This window comes from Mandrillus leucophaeus, unplaced genomic scaffold (assembly GCF_000951045.1).
Source record: "Mandrillus leucophaeus isolate KB7577 unplaced genomic scaffold, Mleu.le_1.0 Scaffold420, whole genome shotgun sequence".
Classification (NCBI taxonomy): domain Eukaryota; kingdom Metazoa; phylum Chordata; class Mammalia; order Primates; family Cercopithecidae; genus Mandrillus; species Mandrillus leucophaeus.
The window spans coordinates 913,410-928,936 of record NW_012104477.1 but is presented as its reverse complement, the minus strand read 5'-3'; the positions used below and the strand labels follow the sequence as shown (position 1 = coordinate 928,936).

The following is a 15,527-nucleotide window of genomic DNA, read 5'->3' as shown; positions in this document are numbered from 1 at the left end:
TGCGTGTCTCTCAACCTCTTTCGGTCCCTCTTTCACGGTCTCACTCTCTCAGCTCTATGCCCCCAATCCCTTGCCTCTCTCCAAATAACTCACGACCTGATTTCTACAGCTGCTCTACCCATGGGTTCCCTAAAAATCAGGGGCAGAGGAGTATTAAAAGTCAGCTCAGAGGTGAGCGCGCACAGCCAGCGTTTCCCGCGGACACAGCAGTCGGGTGTTGGAGAGGTTTGGAAAGGGCGTGCCGGAGAGCCAAGTGCAGCCGCCTAAGGCTACCAGTCACTCCCTCCCTCCCTGCCCGGTAGGGAACCGAGAGAGCGCGCCAGTGTGGAGGGGCGGGCTGGCTGGCCACTCTGCGGGCCCCTGCGGCCACCCAGGGGACTCCCCAAGCCCCGCCCCGCTGTGTTCCTATTGGCCTCGGGCTCCCCCGCCCCTAGCTGCCCGCCTGGGCTCCGGGGCGTTTAGGCTACCACGGATAAATAGCCCAGGGCGCCTGGCGCGAAGCTAGGGGTGAGGAAGCCCTAGGGCGCTGCCGCCGTTTTCCTTAACCACAAATCGGGCGGGACAGGACAGGGAGGGGTGGGGGACAGTGGGGGGTCATTCACACTTCCAGCACTTTACTATCAACAGCCGGGGCTCCCGAGCGGCAGAAAATTCCGGCCACTCTCTGCCGCTTGGGTTGGGCGAAGCCAGGACGGTGCCGCGCCACCGCCAGGATATGGAGCTACTGTCGCCACCGCTCCGCGACGTAGACCTGACGGGCCCCGACGGCTCTCTCTGCTCCTTTGCCACAACGGACGACTTCTATGACGACCCGTGTTTCGACTCCCCGGACCTGCGCTTCTTCGAAGACCTGGACCCGCGCCTGATGCACGTGGGCGCGCTCCTGAAACCCGAAGAGCACTCGCACTTCCCCGCGGCGGTGCACCCGGCCCAGGGCGCGCGTGAGGACGAACATGTGCGCGCGCCCAGCGGGCACCACCAGGCGGGCCGCTGCCTACTGTGGGCCTGCAAGGCGTGCAAGCGCAAGACCACCAACGCCGACCGCCGCAAGGCCGCCACCATGCGCGAGCGGCGCCGCCTGAGCAAAGTAAATGAGGCCTTTGAGACGCTGAAGCGCTGCACGTCTAGCAACCCGAACCAGCGGTTGCCCAAGGTGGAGATCCTGCGCAACGCCATCCGCTATATCGAGGGCCTGCAGGCTTTGCTGCGCGACCAGGACGCCGCGCCCCCTGGCGCCGCCGCCGCCTTCTATGCGCCCGGCCCGCTGCCCCCAGGCCGCGGCGGCGAGCACTACAGTGGCGACTCCGACGCGTCCAGCCCGCGCTCCAACTGCTCCGACGGCATGGTAAGGCCGGGACCCCAGGAAGTGAGGAAGTTAGGGCGGCGCTCCGAATATCTGGGATGTGCTTCCAAGGGCGGGGAGCTGGTCTTGCGGGAGGTTTAGTACAGGATCCTTTCCAAGAGAGAGGACCCCCGTGTAATGGGCAGCTGTCACTGGGGTAGCCTAATTGTTTTGGAAGCGTGCGGGCAAGCGTTCGAGCCACCCCGTTGGGGGCGCGATTAGAACACTGCAGCGCGGACATGAAGATCTTTTTCTGTATTTTTCCCTACTTCCAAAATGTAAATTTGCGCCCCTTGGTGACTGTCCGCCCTTGGTTTGGCCCTGCATGTTGCAGACCTCATCTCCTACCCACCCGTAATCACCCCCAACCAGGACAGGTCTGGGCCCGGAACTCGAGGCTGGGGCTAGAGTTAGGGAGGGGGCGGCTACAGGGATTAGTGTTCGGGCCCCGCGCCGTCCCGCGGGCCTGACTCAGTCGCCCTTGCTGTTTGCAGATGGACTACAGCGGCCCCCCGAGCGGTGCCCGGCGGCGGAACTGCTACGAAGGCGCCTACTACAGCGAGGCGCCCAGCGGTAGGTATTCCGGGCTTCGCCCTGCTCGCTCCTCCTCCCCATGGCCTTCATAGAGTTGTCCTGGCCTCTCTCTATCTAGGACGCCCCCACCCCAACTCACACACGCCTATGTCCCGGGAGGTGGTGCAGGCGATGAAATACTAAGCAAGTAGCTCCTTCTCCTTTCGATTGTCCCGGACTCTGACAAGTCCTCAGTTTCCAATCTGTCTCAAAGTACTGGACCCAGGGGTGGGAGGCTTGTCGCGGCCGCACCCCTGCTTACTAACCGAGCCCTCCCCGCGCAGAACCCAGGCCCGGGAAGAGTGCGGCGGTGTCGAGCCTAGACTGCCTGTCCAGCATCGTGGAGCGCATCTCCACCGAGAGCCCTGCGGCGCCCGCGCTCCTGCTGGCCGACGTGCCTCCGGAGTCGCCTCCGAGCGGGCAAGAGGCTGCCGCCCCCAGCGAGGAAGAGAGCGGCGACCCCACCCAGTCCCCGGACGCCGCCCCGCAGTGCCCTGCGGGTGCGAACCCCAACCCGATCTACCAGGTGCTCTGAGGGGCGGGTGGCCGCCCACCCGCCCGAGGGATGGTGCCCCTAGGGTCCCTCGCGCCCAAAAGATTGAACTTAAATGCCCCCTCCCAACAGCGCTTTAAAAGCGACCCCTCTTGAGGTGGGAGAGGCGGGAGAACTGAAGTTTCCGCCTTCTGCCACCCAGGGCAAGGACTCAGCGCGGTTTTTTCCACGCAGCACCCTTCCCGGAGATCCATTGCGATGGCCGCTCCGTGTTCCTCGGTGGGCCAGAGCTGAACCTTGAGGGGCCAAGTTCAGCTTTCTCGCGCCCTCCCCCATGGGGGTGAAACCCTCCCAGACCTAAGCCCTGCACCGGGATGCACCGGTAATTTGGGGGGCGTGAGGCCCAGGTGCACTCCTGTCCCAAATGTAGCAGGTGTAACCGTAACCCACTCCCAACCCGTTCCCCGGTTCAGGACCACTTTTTATAATACTTTTGTAATCTATTACTGTAAATAAGAGTTGCTTTGCCAGAGCAGGAGCCCCTGGGGCTGTATTTATCTCTGAGGCATGGTGTGTGGTGCTACAGGGAATTTGTACGTTTATACCGCAGGCGGGCGAGCCGCGGGCGCTCGCTCAGGTGTTCAAAATAAAGGCGCTAATTTATACTGCGGTGGCTCCAGCTTTCCCTGGGCATGGAAGTGGGATCCGGAGGAAAATCCGCAAACTGGGCCAGCTGTCCCTCAGCGACCCCTGTAGGCAGCAGGCAGATTGCAAGGAGGAAGCCTGCTGCCTGAGGAAGGAAGGAGGGGTGCAAATTTGTCCAATACGTGGGGAAGTTCCTCTGACTTTGACTACCTCACCACACACTTCCGTGGCTCTTATGGAAGGGTACACAGGTTGATATGAGTATTTTTTAAACCCATGTCTGAGCTCGCCTCCCAGAGATTCTGATTTAATGTTTCTGCCCCAGATACCCAGGGCCAGGTACTGGTATTTTTTTCAAAAGCTCCCCAGGTGATTCTGAAGTTCATTCAAGGCTGAGAATCATCCCCTCCATATACAGTGAGTGAACCCAGGTGTGATAACCAGAAGAACCACAGGAAGGTTGTGGCCCAGGCATCACTTGGGGGCCTCCTGGGTATAGAAGATGTGATAGGGTGCCCACAGCATTCTGAGGAAAAGCTAAATGAGTGTAGAGATGTGCTGTAAGCTCTCTGGCACTTACAGGCCATTAGTAATAGGTGTAAATGCAAAGAGGCAACATAGAAGGCCAGACAGGCGCAGACACCTCTACCCAGCACCCAGAGCACCCCTGCTCTATTAGATTCCATAGGACGACAGGAGCCCGGATCCTGTGAGCAGAGCAGCATGTGGGCCAGCCTCATCACAGGTGGCATAGGTACTCTTCATCAGGCTATAACTCTCTGAGAGCAGAGGAGGGGGCATTTATTTAGCCTGGGTGTTGGGGAGGGCTTTCTGGAGGGGTTGTCATTTGAGCTCTCTCTTAAGAAACAAGAGTAGACAATGCACTCACAATGCACGCGCGCCCGCGCGTGCACACACACACACATACACACACACAGGTACCTGTGCTTTCCCTTGGGTCCAAGGCCCCTGAGGGATGATCTGGCAAGGGTTCTTCCCCATTCACATACCACCTCCCCACTCCCAACACATGTGTGCCATCAGGACCTCAGGACCTCCTACATCCCACCCACAGATGCTCTTCCTGAAAACCCTACAGGCCCACTTTCAAGGGCTTTGTTTGCCAAGTAGGGGGCCCTCAGGAATGCACACAAGATGTGATGCCAGAAGGAATATCCTCAACACCTGTCTGAGGATCCATTCTCTGCTCTCCCCAACACAAGGTCCCTGGGGAGCTGCCCAGAGCTGTTCTGTTACTAATGATCCTCCACTTGTCTTCTGGCCACTTTCTCACATGTCCCTTGGAATTCTTTATACTCTTTTGAGACCCCCTGGGGTCCATTCATGAATTCATTGATTCCACAGATGCCAGGTCTTGTGCTGGGTGAAAACAGAGACCGTTGGATGCAGCTCCCGCCCTTGGGAAGCACACAAACATTTGGGAAGGATGGGACCCTTTTAGCAGCTGGTTACATCCTGATGAATTAAGTGCTGTACTGGAGGTGCACGTAGCAGGGGAACACCATAGAAGCAAAGGGGAAGGTTTCCTAACTAGTCTGGGGGAGATATAGACAAACAGGTAAACTTTAATGAGAATCTTGAAGGAGTTGGTCATGAAAGAGGAGCCAACGAAGGGGGCTACAAGCTGAGGAAACAGCAGGTGCAAAGATCCAGGGGTGAGAGAAAGAAGACTGCCTTTGTGGAATTGCAGATGCTCATGGGGAGGGGCCAGAGGAAGATGGAATGGCAGAGGCAGGACCACAATGGACCTCATCTGGACTTCATCTTGAGGGCAGTAGGGAGCCACACAGGAATCTAAACAGGGGAAGGATACAAATAATTCTGTATTTTAAAAAGGCCAGATTGGGCTGGCAGAATAGGTAGGAGAGAACACGACTTGAGACAGGGAGATCTTTCAGGAAGTCACTGGAGTTGCTTACAGGAGGTATGACATATCCTGAACTGGCCTGGGCCAAATAATGTGTTGGTGTTCAGGGTACAGCAGAGAACATTGAAGGCACAGTCTCTACCTTCATACAGCTTAAAATCCACTGGGGAAGTAGCCATGAGATGAAGAACCAAGTGAATAAACACATGTTATAAATGATGAGAAACACCATAAGGAAAGGCAACAGGTGTAAGCAGAGGTGGTAATGCCGAGTGAGAAGGCAAGCAGGTCGACAGAGGAGGCAGAATTTCTGCACCAAGGGAAGCAATTCTATACATGAAGAGGGTCCCAGGATCCTAGAGGGCATCCATGTATAATTAGAAGAAAGTACCCCTTCTTTCCTGGGACATTGCCCTGCACCAGGGATCATGACTAGGCAGGCAGAGAGCTGGCTGGACTTCAGCCCCTACTCACCTCCTCAGCTGGGTACACGTGTGTAGTAACAACCTGCGCAACTTCACAGCGCCTTGTGTGTAGAGGCCCTAGAAAGTGAAGAGGAAGGAGGAGCCTTGGATGACTCCAGGCTCTGGTTTGCTTCAGACGTGAGGCCATGGTTTGCTTCTAAGTAAGTGGTGGTGCCGTTACACAGATAGGGACCTTAGGAGAAGAAGCAGGTGTAGCAACACATCTATTGTAGAATACTTCAGGACAGAAACCTCATTCAAACTAGCCTAAACTCCACAAAAGGGTGTGTTGGAAGCTCATGGGGCAGCTCATATCTGGAGTTAGAGCTATAAGCACCACAGCATCTATGGACTTTGGGAGCTAGAGCTCCTCTCACACTTCTAGGCTGCCCACTTCATGTCTCTGCTTGGCTTCACTTTCTCCTAGTCCATATTGGTTTTCTACAGAAACTCATGGGTTACCATGGATCTTACCATTAAACCCAGTTAGAAAATTCCCAGGCTTGGCACAGTGGCTCACGCCTGTAGTCTCAGCACTTTGGGAGGCTGAGGCAGGTAGATCACGAGGTCAGGAGTCCGAGACCAGCCTGGCCAACTTGGTAAAACCCCGTTTCTACTAAAAATATAAAAACTAGCCAGGTATGGTGACGCACGCCTGTAATCCCAGCTACTTGGGAGGCTGAGGCAGGAGAACTGCTTGAACCCGGGAGGTGGAGGCTGCAGTGAGCTGAGATCACACCATTGCACTCCAGCTCTGGGCAACAGAGCAAGACTCCATCTTGGGGGAAAACAAGAAAAGAAAATTCCCAAGGAAGAAGTCCAATTAGACCAGCTTAGGTCATGAGCCAGGATTTTAACCCAGGCAGAGGGCTCCAGAGATTGTACTCTTGGCTCCCTTGCTCTGTGTCTTCTGCAGAGGATGTCAGAAGAGAGGAACTGAGAAAAGTCAGGCAGGAAGGGAGCAGCTGGAGATTGGGTCACACCACCAAGGATAGAGTTTGAGGTCCCCTCTTAGCCTGTCCCTTACCTCAGTCCCCTCTAGGGGGGACAACTGGCTGAGCCTGACTTCACTTGCAGTGTAGATGCAACATCCTTTGCTCATGGAGCCGCTTTACCTGCGTTGGATCTGAGGAAGCACCAGGGCCATGCTCTCCACAGAGACATATGTATATGTCTTTACACATACGTGCTCATACAAAAGCACATGTGTACCCAGAGCACACCACCAGAGGCTGATAGACTGTGAAGACAATCAAGTTTAAGCTTCAGTTCCCCTCTCTCATATGAGCCCCTTCTAAGGTCCTGGGGGAAACCCTAGAAATATATCTAAATGGTCTAGCTACTTTTTAAATTTGCCCAAGTAAATCACTTTTAACAATTGGTTATGATCATTGTCTCTTTCTATTCTGACCCTTGTGTTGGGTAGCATTTATGGGGATGTTGGGATCAGTCCTATCTAAAGGTATAAATTTCATTTGGGTTTAGTGGAATACATTTTAAATAAATGAAATGTAAAACTAAGCAATAATGGTGAACAATGATATAAAATTAAATGATTCTGACATTGAGAAGACAATTAGAACCACAAAATTTATCTAGATCATACCAAAAAGTGGCTTATTAAAAGAGGAAGAGAATTTTCTAATAGATATATGGAAAAGACTCTTGCATGGTTTAATAATTCCACCAGTGAATAATGGTAAATTACATGAACACATTGGGAAAATATTTAAATTTTTTGCTGATCTGTTACAAACTACTCGCATCCAGAAAGATAGCATAAAATTCATAATATGCCACTATAACAAGACCTCAACATCATCAACACAATTTTTAATGAAACTTGTCAATTAAAAAATATTTAAAATTAGTCACCACACAAGAAAACTCAAAATGCCTTAAGTTTTTACAGCCCACAGATGAAAGAAACTTGATTGAGGTTTCCTCAAATTTGACATCAATTCTAAAAATGTACATGACATTTCCAATAGACTTGTGAGCCTGAAAGAAATTTCCTTAAATTATCAATGGTACAAAACAAGTTTTGATCAACCATGTTGAAGGAAAGACTGAATAATCTCTTTATTCTCTGTATAGAAAATGATATTATAAAACCATTGTCACATGAAGAAGCAATCAAAGAATGTGCAGCCGGATGCGGGTGGAAAGAGGTAGGCAAGACTGAAAAAGGCAAGAAAAAGGAGCAAGAGGTGGAAGGTAGATGGAATGAGGAGACGAGGAGGAAGATAAAAGCAAAGATGATGATGTGATAATGATGAAAAACAAGTTGGTCCTAGTTCCGTTTTTTTTTTTTTTCCCTCTCATCTATAAGGCATTTGAAACACCCGCACTGCACACAAGTCACTCCTATTTAAAAACATTCAATGAGAGGCTGTGCAATATTTGTTTTTACATTGCACAGGGTCACTTTTGTGCAGTTAATAACTTATTTTTTCAGAGAACATGTGACAGTGGGTTTTAATTCATGTGGAACTTTCCCAGCAACAGGGGGAAGTGAGTCCCATGATATGTCAATGGCTACATAATTCTCTGGGATCTAGGCCTGGCTGTGTCATTGACCAGCTCTAAGATCCTGGGAATGGGACTTAATCCACCTGGACTTTGGCATTTACTCTGGAGTAAATTAGTAAATGTAAAAGGTATGTCTCAGTTTTGAAATTATTTCATAATTTGCTTAAAGCATTTCAAAGAAAGAAGAGGTTATGAAGTAGATCTCTTACAGATAAGGGAACTGGGACCACAACAAACTGAGAAGCTTATTCTCAGCACAGACAACTCAATTATAGCCTCCTGGTTAACTGGTCCTTCTTTCTTTTACTTTTCCAAATTTTAAAATTAAGATATAATTCACAACCACAAAATTCATCCTTTTAAAATGCATAGTTCAATGGTTTGTACTATATGCACAAGGCTGTGCAACCATCACCACTATCTAATCTCAAAGAATGTTCATCACCCCCAAAAGAAACCCATACGCATTAACCATCACTCTTCACTATCCCCTTCTTCCTGCCTGCCCCTGGCAACCACTAACCTACTTTCTGTCTCTATGGATTTGCCTATTTGGGATATTTCAGATGAATGGGATCATGTATAAAATTCATAATATGCCACTGTAACTAGACCTCAACACTTAACATCAACATCATGTTTTCAAGCTTCATCTATCTTTTTTTTTATTTTTTGAGACAGAATTTTCCCTCCTGCCCACCTCTGCCTCCCAAAGTGCTAGGATTACAGGTGTGAGCCACTGCTGGAGTACAGTGGCATGATCTCGGCTCACTGCAACCTTCACCTCCTGGGTTGAAGTGATTCTTCTGCCTCAGCCTCCCAAGTAAGTGGGATTACAGGCACCCACTACCACGCTCAGCTAATTTTTGTATTTTTAGTAGAGACGGGGTTTCATCATGTTAGCCAGGCTGGTCTTAAACTCCTGACCTCAGGTGATCCACCCACCTCAGCCTCCCAAAGTGCTGGGATTACAGGTGTGAGCCACTGCACCCGGCCAGTTCATCTATCTTACAGCATGTAGCATACTTCATTCCTTTTTATGCTGAATAATAGTGTATTATATGGATATATCACACTTTTTAAATTCATTCATCAGTTGATGGTCACATGGGTTATTTCTACTTCTTAGCTATTAGGAATAATGCTGCTATGAACATTCAAGTACAAGTGTCTGGGTAAATGTATGCTTTCAATTTTCTTGGGTATGTATCTAAAAGCAGAATTGCTAGCTGTATCACTCCATGTTTAAATTTTTGAGGAACTGTCAAACTTTTTCCCAAAGCCGCTGCACCATTTTATATTCCCATCAGCAACATATAGGGGTTCCAATTTCTCCACATCTTTGACAACATTCTGTTATCTTTTTTATTAGAAGTAGCCTAGTGGGTGTGAAGTGGGTTTTGAGTTGCATTTCTCTAATTACATGTCGAGCATGTTTTCATGTACATATTGAGTATTTGTATATCTTATTTGGAGAAATGTCCATTCAAATTCTTTGCCCATTTTGAACTTAGGTTGTCTTTTTGCTGTTGAGCGATATGGTTTGGCTCTGTGTCCCCATCAAGATCTCACCTAAAATTGTAATCCCCATAATCCCCATGTGTCAAGTGCAGGACCAGGTGGAGGTAATTGGATCATTGGGAGTGGTTTCCCCCATGCTGTTCTCATGATAGTGAGTTCTCAATGAGATCTGATGGTTTTATAAGTGTCTGATGTTTCCCCTGCTTGCGCTCACTACATGCTGCCACCCTGTGAAGAAGGTGCCTGCCTTCTGCCATGATTCTAAGTTTCCCGAGGCCTCCCCAGCAATGCAGAACTGTGAGTCAATTAAATCTTTCTTTTATAAATTACCGAGTCTTGGGTATTTCTTCACAGCAGTGTGAGAACGGACTAATACATTGAGTTATGAGAGTTCCTTATATAATCTAGATATCAGACTCTTACCAGATATAGGATTTGCAATTATATCTCCCATTCTGCGAATTCTTTTCACTTCCTTTGAAGCACAAAAGTTTATTTTATTTTGAGAGATCCAAGTTATCTACTGTTCCCTTTTTTTCTTTTTTTGTTTGTGTTTTTGACATCATATCTAAGAAACCATTACTTACTTCAAGTCCTTCTAAGAGTTTTATGATTTTGGTCATAACATTGAGGAATTTCATCCATTTTTAATTTTTCATATGGTGTGAGGATGGGATCCAAATTCATTCTTTTGCATATGAATATCCAGTTGTTTTAGCATCATTTATTGAAATGACGATTCTTTCTCCATTGAATTGTCTTGGCACTCTTGTCAAAAATTAATTGACCATAAATGTATGAGTTTATTTCTGTACTCTCAGTTCTATTCCACTGATCTATCTATCTGTCTTTATGCCAATACCACACAGTCTTGATTATTGTAGTGTGGTAGTTAGTTTTGAAATTGGGAAGTGTGAGTCCTCCAGCTTTATGCTCCTTCTTCAATATTGTTGTGAGTTTTCTGGGCCCCTTGCATTTCATAATGTATCTTTAAGTAGTCCTGTGCAGGAGGTGATTTCAGTAGCTACTAACTGTGCCTGGTACCATCTGGGACCTATAAATTGGCATAGAAATTTAAAGCAGGGTCTTGTTAGTACACAGAAAAAAATAGTTATATTGGAGGGAAGGTGATGATTTTTTAAATTTCCAGTCATATTTGATGCAGCTCGTGTAAAATAAATGTTGCATTAACTAAATATTATATTGTAATTGCAAAAAAAGTTGCAACTGTTTTGTTGGCAAACTGAATGCTTCCAAATAAGTGTAACTTATTTTAAATCATTATATAGGTGTGTTCGTGCAGTTAATAAAAATATGAAGCTTTTTTCTGTATTTTTTTTTTGAGATGGAGTCTCGCTCTGTTGCCCAGGCTGGAGTCTCGCTCTGTTGCCCAGGCTGGAGTGTAGTGGCACGATCTTGGCTCCTGTCTCAGCCTCCCGAGTAGCTGGAACTACCGGTGCCCACCACCACGCCCAGCTAATTTTTTTGTTTTTTTAGTAGAGACGGGGTTTCACCGTGTTAGCCAGGATGGTCTTAATCTCCTGACCTCGTGATCTGCCCACCTCGGCCTCCCAAAGTGCTGGGATTACAGGCATGAGCCACCGCGCCTGGCCCTGTATTTTTTAATATTTCTAGTACATGTCAGTTTTTAAAAAATTTATATTTGGTCTTGAATCCTTTTCTAAGTCTAAATAAATATTCACTTTTGTACCCAACTTTGTATTCTTTTTTGCTTTCTTTTTTAAAAGAATCACCCCCAAAACTTCCAGGCTTCAGGCCCTACACACCCTGGACCCACCTCTGCATACTGATCATGCTCACCTGCAGGTTGACATATCCACAGGTGTATGCACAGGAGAACTTGCCAGGCTCTCCCTATCAGAGGAGCCACAGAGGGAAGACCTTTAGGGTAGTCATGAGTCTCCAGCTGCTTCTGGGAGGAGAACTCAGTGTCCTCTGCACAGTCCTGCTGTGAACATGCTTGCAGGAGGGCCTGCACCCACACAGCCTCCCTACCCATATGCATGCCTGACCATGTTCACCACAGCCATTGTATCTCATCTCACCCTTCCCAGCCTCCCTCCCACAGCCTGCAGGGAGAGGCTCCAGGCCCAGGGGCGGGGGGCTGATGCTCTGCCCCCAGGGCCACACTGACACCCTAAGGGGCATTGCTGAAGGATGGTAGGAGTCCATGAGGGAGAGGGAGTGTGAGGGCTGGTCACAGAGGGATGAGAGTTGGGCTAGGGAGCCTGAAGGAAGGGAGAAAAGGGAAGAAGAGGAGATGAAGTACCATGTCATTTAATCCTCATCAAATATTGGTCCCCTTATGGATAATGAGGAAATAGAAGCCTAGAGAGGGAATGGGACTAGTCGACACAGCTAGTAAGCAGCAAAAATGGGATTTGTAACCAAGTCTGTCTACATCAGTGGTTCTCTGGACCGGAAGAGATTTTTACCTCCCAGGGGACATTTGGCAGTGTCTGTAGACCTTTTTGGTGATCGAGGCTGGGAAAGAGGCTTCTACCGACACCTAGTGGACAGAGGCCTGCTAAATATCCTGCAATGCACAGTACAGCACCCCACCCCAACTCTGGCAAAGGATTACATCTGATCCAAGATGTCAACAGTGCAGAAGTTGAAAAACCCTGGTCTAAACACCTTCCAAGAGTATTCTTCACCTTGGCCCCTTTCTGGACTTCCCCTGGCCTAAGCCATCTTGGAGCCCCTGCCCCAAAGTTTCCAAGAAGGAACAGCTGTATACCTCGCTGCAGTCCAGCCCAGGTTACCAGGGTCACTGTTCAAGTTACAGATCTGTAGCCAGGGTCACTGATTTCCCACTACGGGATCTCTGGTTTCAATCTTCCCTGACCATTGGAGGGAGGCGGTATGGTCTGGGGAGGGGATGCCAGCCACCCCCATCGCTTACCATCAGAGCAGGGCTACTACCCTTGAAGCCTTCTGGGTCAATACCCAGCTTAGGTTAGTTTCCAGCCATGGCCACAAGATGGCACCCCAGCCCACCAGGAGAGCTGAGGCTCTGGGCCTGGGAGAGCAGCATGGAGGATGTGCCAACCTGGACAAAAGCCTAGGGGCTGGACTTGGGCCAGTTCCAGAGCTTAGCAGGACCAGATCTAAGGCCTGCACGTGCCAGGTGGGAAAACATAGGCCAAACTTGGCTTCAGAACTCCCTTCACCATTTTTTTCAGTCCACTCCCAACACCAGCTCATATTCTAGCCTTTCCTACATGAAACTTACTGGAGCCCAGCAATCCCTTCTTGGGCCTGAACAAGAGAAATTCTAGAACTGAGGTGTTAAGGATACAGGAGTTATTATTATTACTCCAATACAACAGTAAAAAAAATGGAGGCACAGAGAAATTGAGTAACTTGCCCGAGGTCACAGCTAGTCAGTAATGGAGCTGGGATTTGAACCCAGGCAGTCTGGTGTTAAAGTCTGTGCTCTTAGCCACTGAACATACCACCCCACCAGTAATTCACTGCTCCCACCCCCACCAGCCCCAGCTACCAAAGACCCTCTGGCACCAGACCACAAGCTTTCTTCTGCAAGGGAGGGGTAAATGGCTGCAAATAGGAGGCACTGCTCCAGAGTGGAAAAGGAGTGAGGTTTTCAGTCTAGCTGGGGGTCTGTGGTTAGTATTTGTGGGTGAGAAGCTAGGGATTGGTTAGTAATTCCTCCTTTTACTTCCCCCCACACCCTCTACTTCTGTTTTCTGGTTTTTGTTTTTTGTTGATTTCTTCTGTTTCGTCTTCTTGGTTTTCCTAGGCTGTCTGCAAATGCTAGCATTCTCCCAGTGTGAAGGGGAAGTGAGAGAAAAAAGTTTGATGTCCTGTTCAGGATACACAAGGGGGGCCATTCTTTGGGGCCTGGGCTGGGGGTGTGTTATCAGGGATCAAAGTGGGAATCCTAAAGTGGAACAGTGTGGGGCACCTTGGAAACAGCTACCCTCTCCTGCGGGGGAGCTCCTGTGTCTGAGTTTTCTCTGCTTATCTCTTGGGGGATTTTAGGGTGTAATGGGCTTTAGGGTGCAATGAATACCCTTTCACATTCCTTCTGCCTCCAACTCTGGCCTACCTCCCTCTTTCTAACACACCGTCCAGAGCCCCTAATCACCCAACCGTCCACCTACCAGGAGCCCCTTGTTTCTCTCTGTCTCTCTGTGACCCTCCTCAACTGCCTGGGTCACACTGCAGCCCTCCTTAGTATTCGCCATGGGGTAGTGATGGAGCTCTGCACCGTTTCCCTAGAAGACCCTGGGTAAGTCCCTTCTCCTGACTTGGTCTCCATTAGGGGCTCCATACTCCCACAGTCTCTGCCACTTGGGTTCTAGGATCCCAGCCTCTCTCCTAGCCTTTCTCAAATCATCTGGAACTAAGTGAGGATCTACTGTGTTCTGGGCACTCTGGAGGGAAGCAAACAAAAAGCCCTGGAGGAGCTGATGGTCTTTTTATGGAGATCAGATGAGCTACGGAGAAGATCAGGAGCCATAGTCTGATCCCATGTGGTTCTGCAGGTGAGGAAAGAGGTGAAGTCCTGGAACCCTATGGCTGGTAGAATCTCAGAAGGTTTCTTGGGTGAGAAGAGGAGCTGGACATCTGGCTAGAAAGAAAGGAAGGTTTGGAGAGGCTGCTTTCTTGTCTCTCCTCATCTTGATTTCTCCCAGCTCTGTGTGTGTGTGTGTGTGTGTGTGTGTGTGTGTGTGTGTGTGTGTGTCTGCCTCTGTGTCCACCTTTTTCCCTTCCTTCTGGATTCTCCATGTCTATTTCATCTTCTACCAATGTTGGGACAGAATTTTCTGAGAACCCATATCTTGGGGATCTGAATATGGGCCAGGCTGGTCCACACCAGGCCAGGCTTCCTTGTGGTTAGGAGATGGGAACTCACACTGGTCAGGGTGAAAGGGACAATCAAAAACACTCTCATCCCTGCATTACTCTGAGATTGAAGGGGAAACAGCCCCTATTTAGAGGAATCACACAGATCAATATCTGGAAGGAGGAGGTGCCATGCAGGCCCCAAACTCCAACCCTCTCTTTGTCTCCACCCAACTCTGCCTGTGTTTCTGACTTAATTTGCCTCTCTGTCTCTCCCCTTGTCCTATTACCATCTGTCAGTCCTTGCCCTGCCCCTCTCCACTCCTCCAAGTCTTTTACCCACCACACACAGATTTTCCTGTGGCTAGATTGGGATTCCCCTGACCAAGTAAGGAGAGCGATGTCTGTGGCACAGCTTTGTCCCCAGGCTCACGACAGCATCTGTGGGTCAGGGTAGAGGGACAGCTGTCTGCACAGTTAGAAAGTGCCAGCAGGTAATCAGAGCCTTGTATCTTCTTAATTAAATCGCCCTTTGCCCAGCCATCCTGTGTTCGATTGGTTTGAGCTGGGATCAATAAGCCTCTTTCCCAGCCCAGCCACCCCTGGAGCCGGGCCTGACCTCCCCAGTCATGCCTAGGCCCGCCTGGCCACCTCCCCAGAAGGTTGGGAGCTTCTCGAGGCCAGAGGCTGGGTCTGATACATCTCTTGTGTCCTTGTGCCTGGGATGGATCATGAAACAAGTAAGGAGTAAAGGAGTGATTGCTCTACTGAGTAAACCGAGGCACTAGCAGCAGGCATGGGCCAGGAAGGCTTTGAGGTTCAAACTGAAACTCCCACCCCCAGGACCAACTGTGAAGCTGGAGGAATCACAGCAAGCAGCTGCTCCCACCCAGCCCCCAGACATAACACCAGCTCCTCCCTCCCAGCCCCCAGACATAATCACCAAGGGCAGCTGAAGCCCTAGAAAGTGCAGGGTGGGGGTGTCAGTGCTCAGGGAAACTACCAGCAGTTGCTGCTTCTGACCTCTGAGGGCAGAAGGCCCTTTTCATAAGGGGTCTCCACCTAGGGATCCAGGGTTAGTGTGGGAGAGTCAGCGAGCTTGGATGGATGTGGCATTCATGGGAGACTCCCTCTGTCTGAAGCTGGAAAGGGCCCAGGGTCAGTAAGGAGTCCAAAGGGGTTAATAGGGGTCCAGGACTGATTGTTAGTGGAGGGCGTAGAGGATAACGTGGTGGG

The 15,527-nt window shown here is 49.6% G+C and overlaps 1 protein-coding gene across 2 annotated transcripts; it reads left to right on the top strand.

Annotated features, from left to right (window-relative positions):
* The first annotated feature begins 497 nt into the window (after nucleotides 1-497).
* Nucleotides 498-3,077, top strand: MYOD1 (myogenic differentiation 1). 2 transcript variants are annotated; one of them, XM_011992942.1, is made up of 4 exons: nucleotides 504-1,345; nucleotides 1,837-1,915; nucleotides 2,200-2,383; nucleotides 2,816-3,071. In XM_011992942.1, exons 1-4 carry the CDS (start codon nucleotides 716-718, stop codon nucleotides 2,922-2,924), a joined length of 1,002 nt encoding a protein of 333 aa, XP_011848332.1. In that variant the 5' UTR covers nucleotides 504-715; the 3' UTR covers nucleotides 2,925-3,071. The 2 variants fall into 2 exon arrangements, with proteins under 2 accessions (XP_011848333.1, XP_011848332.1); XM_011992943.1 differs by having other exon boundaries at nucleotides 498-1,345; nucleotides 2,200-3,077.
* Nucleotides 3,078-15,527: the final 12,450 nt, after the last annotated feature.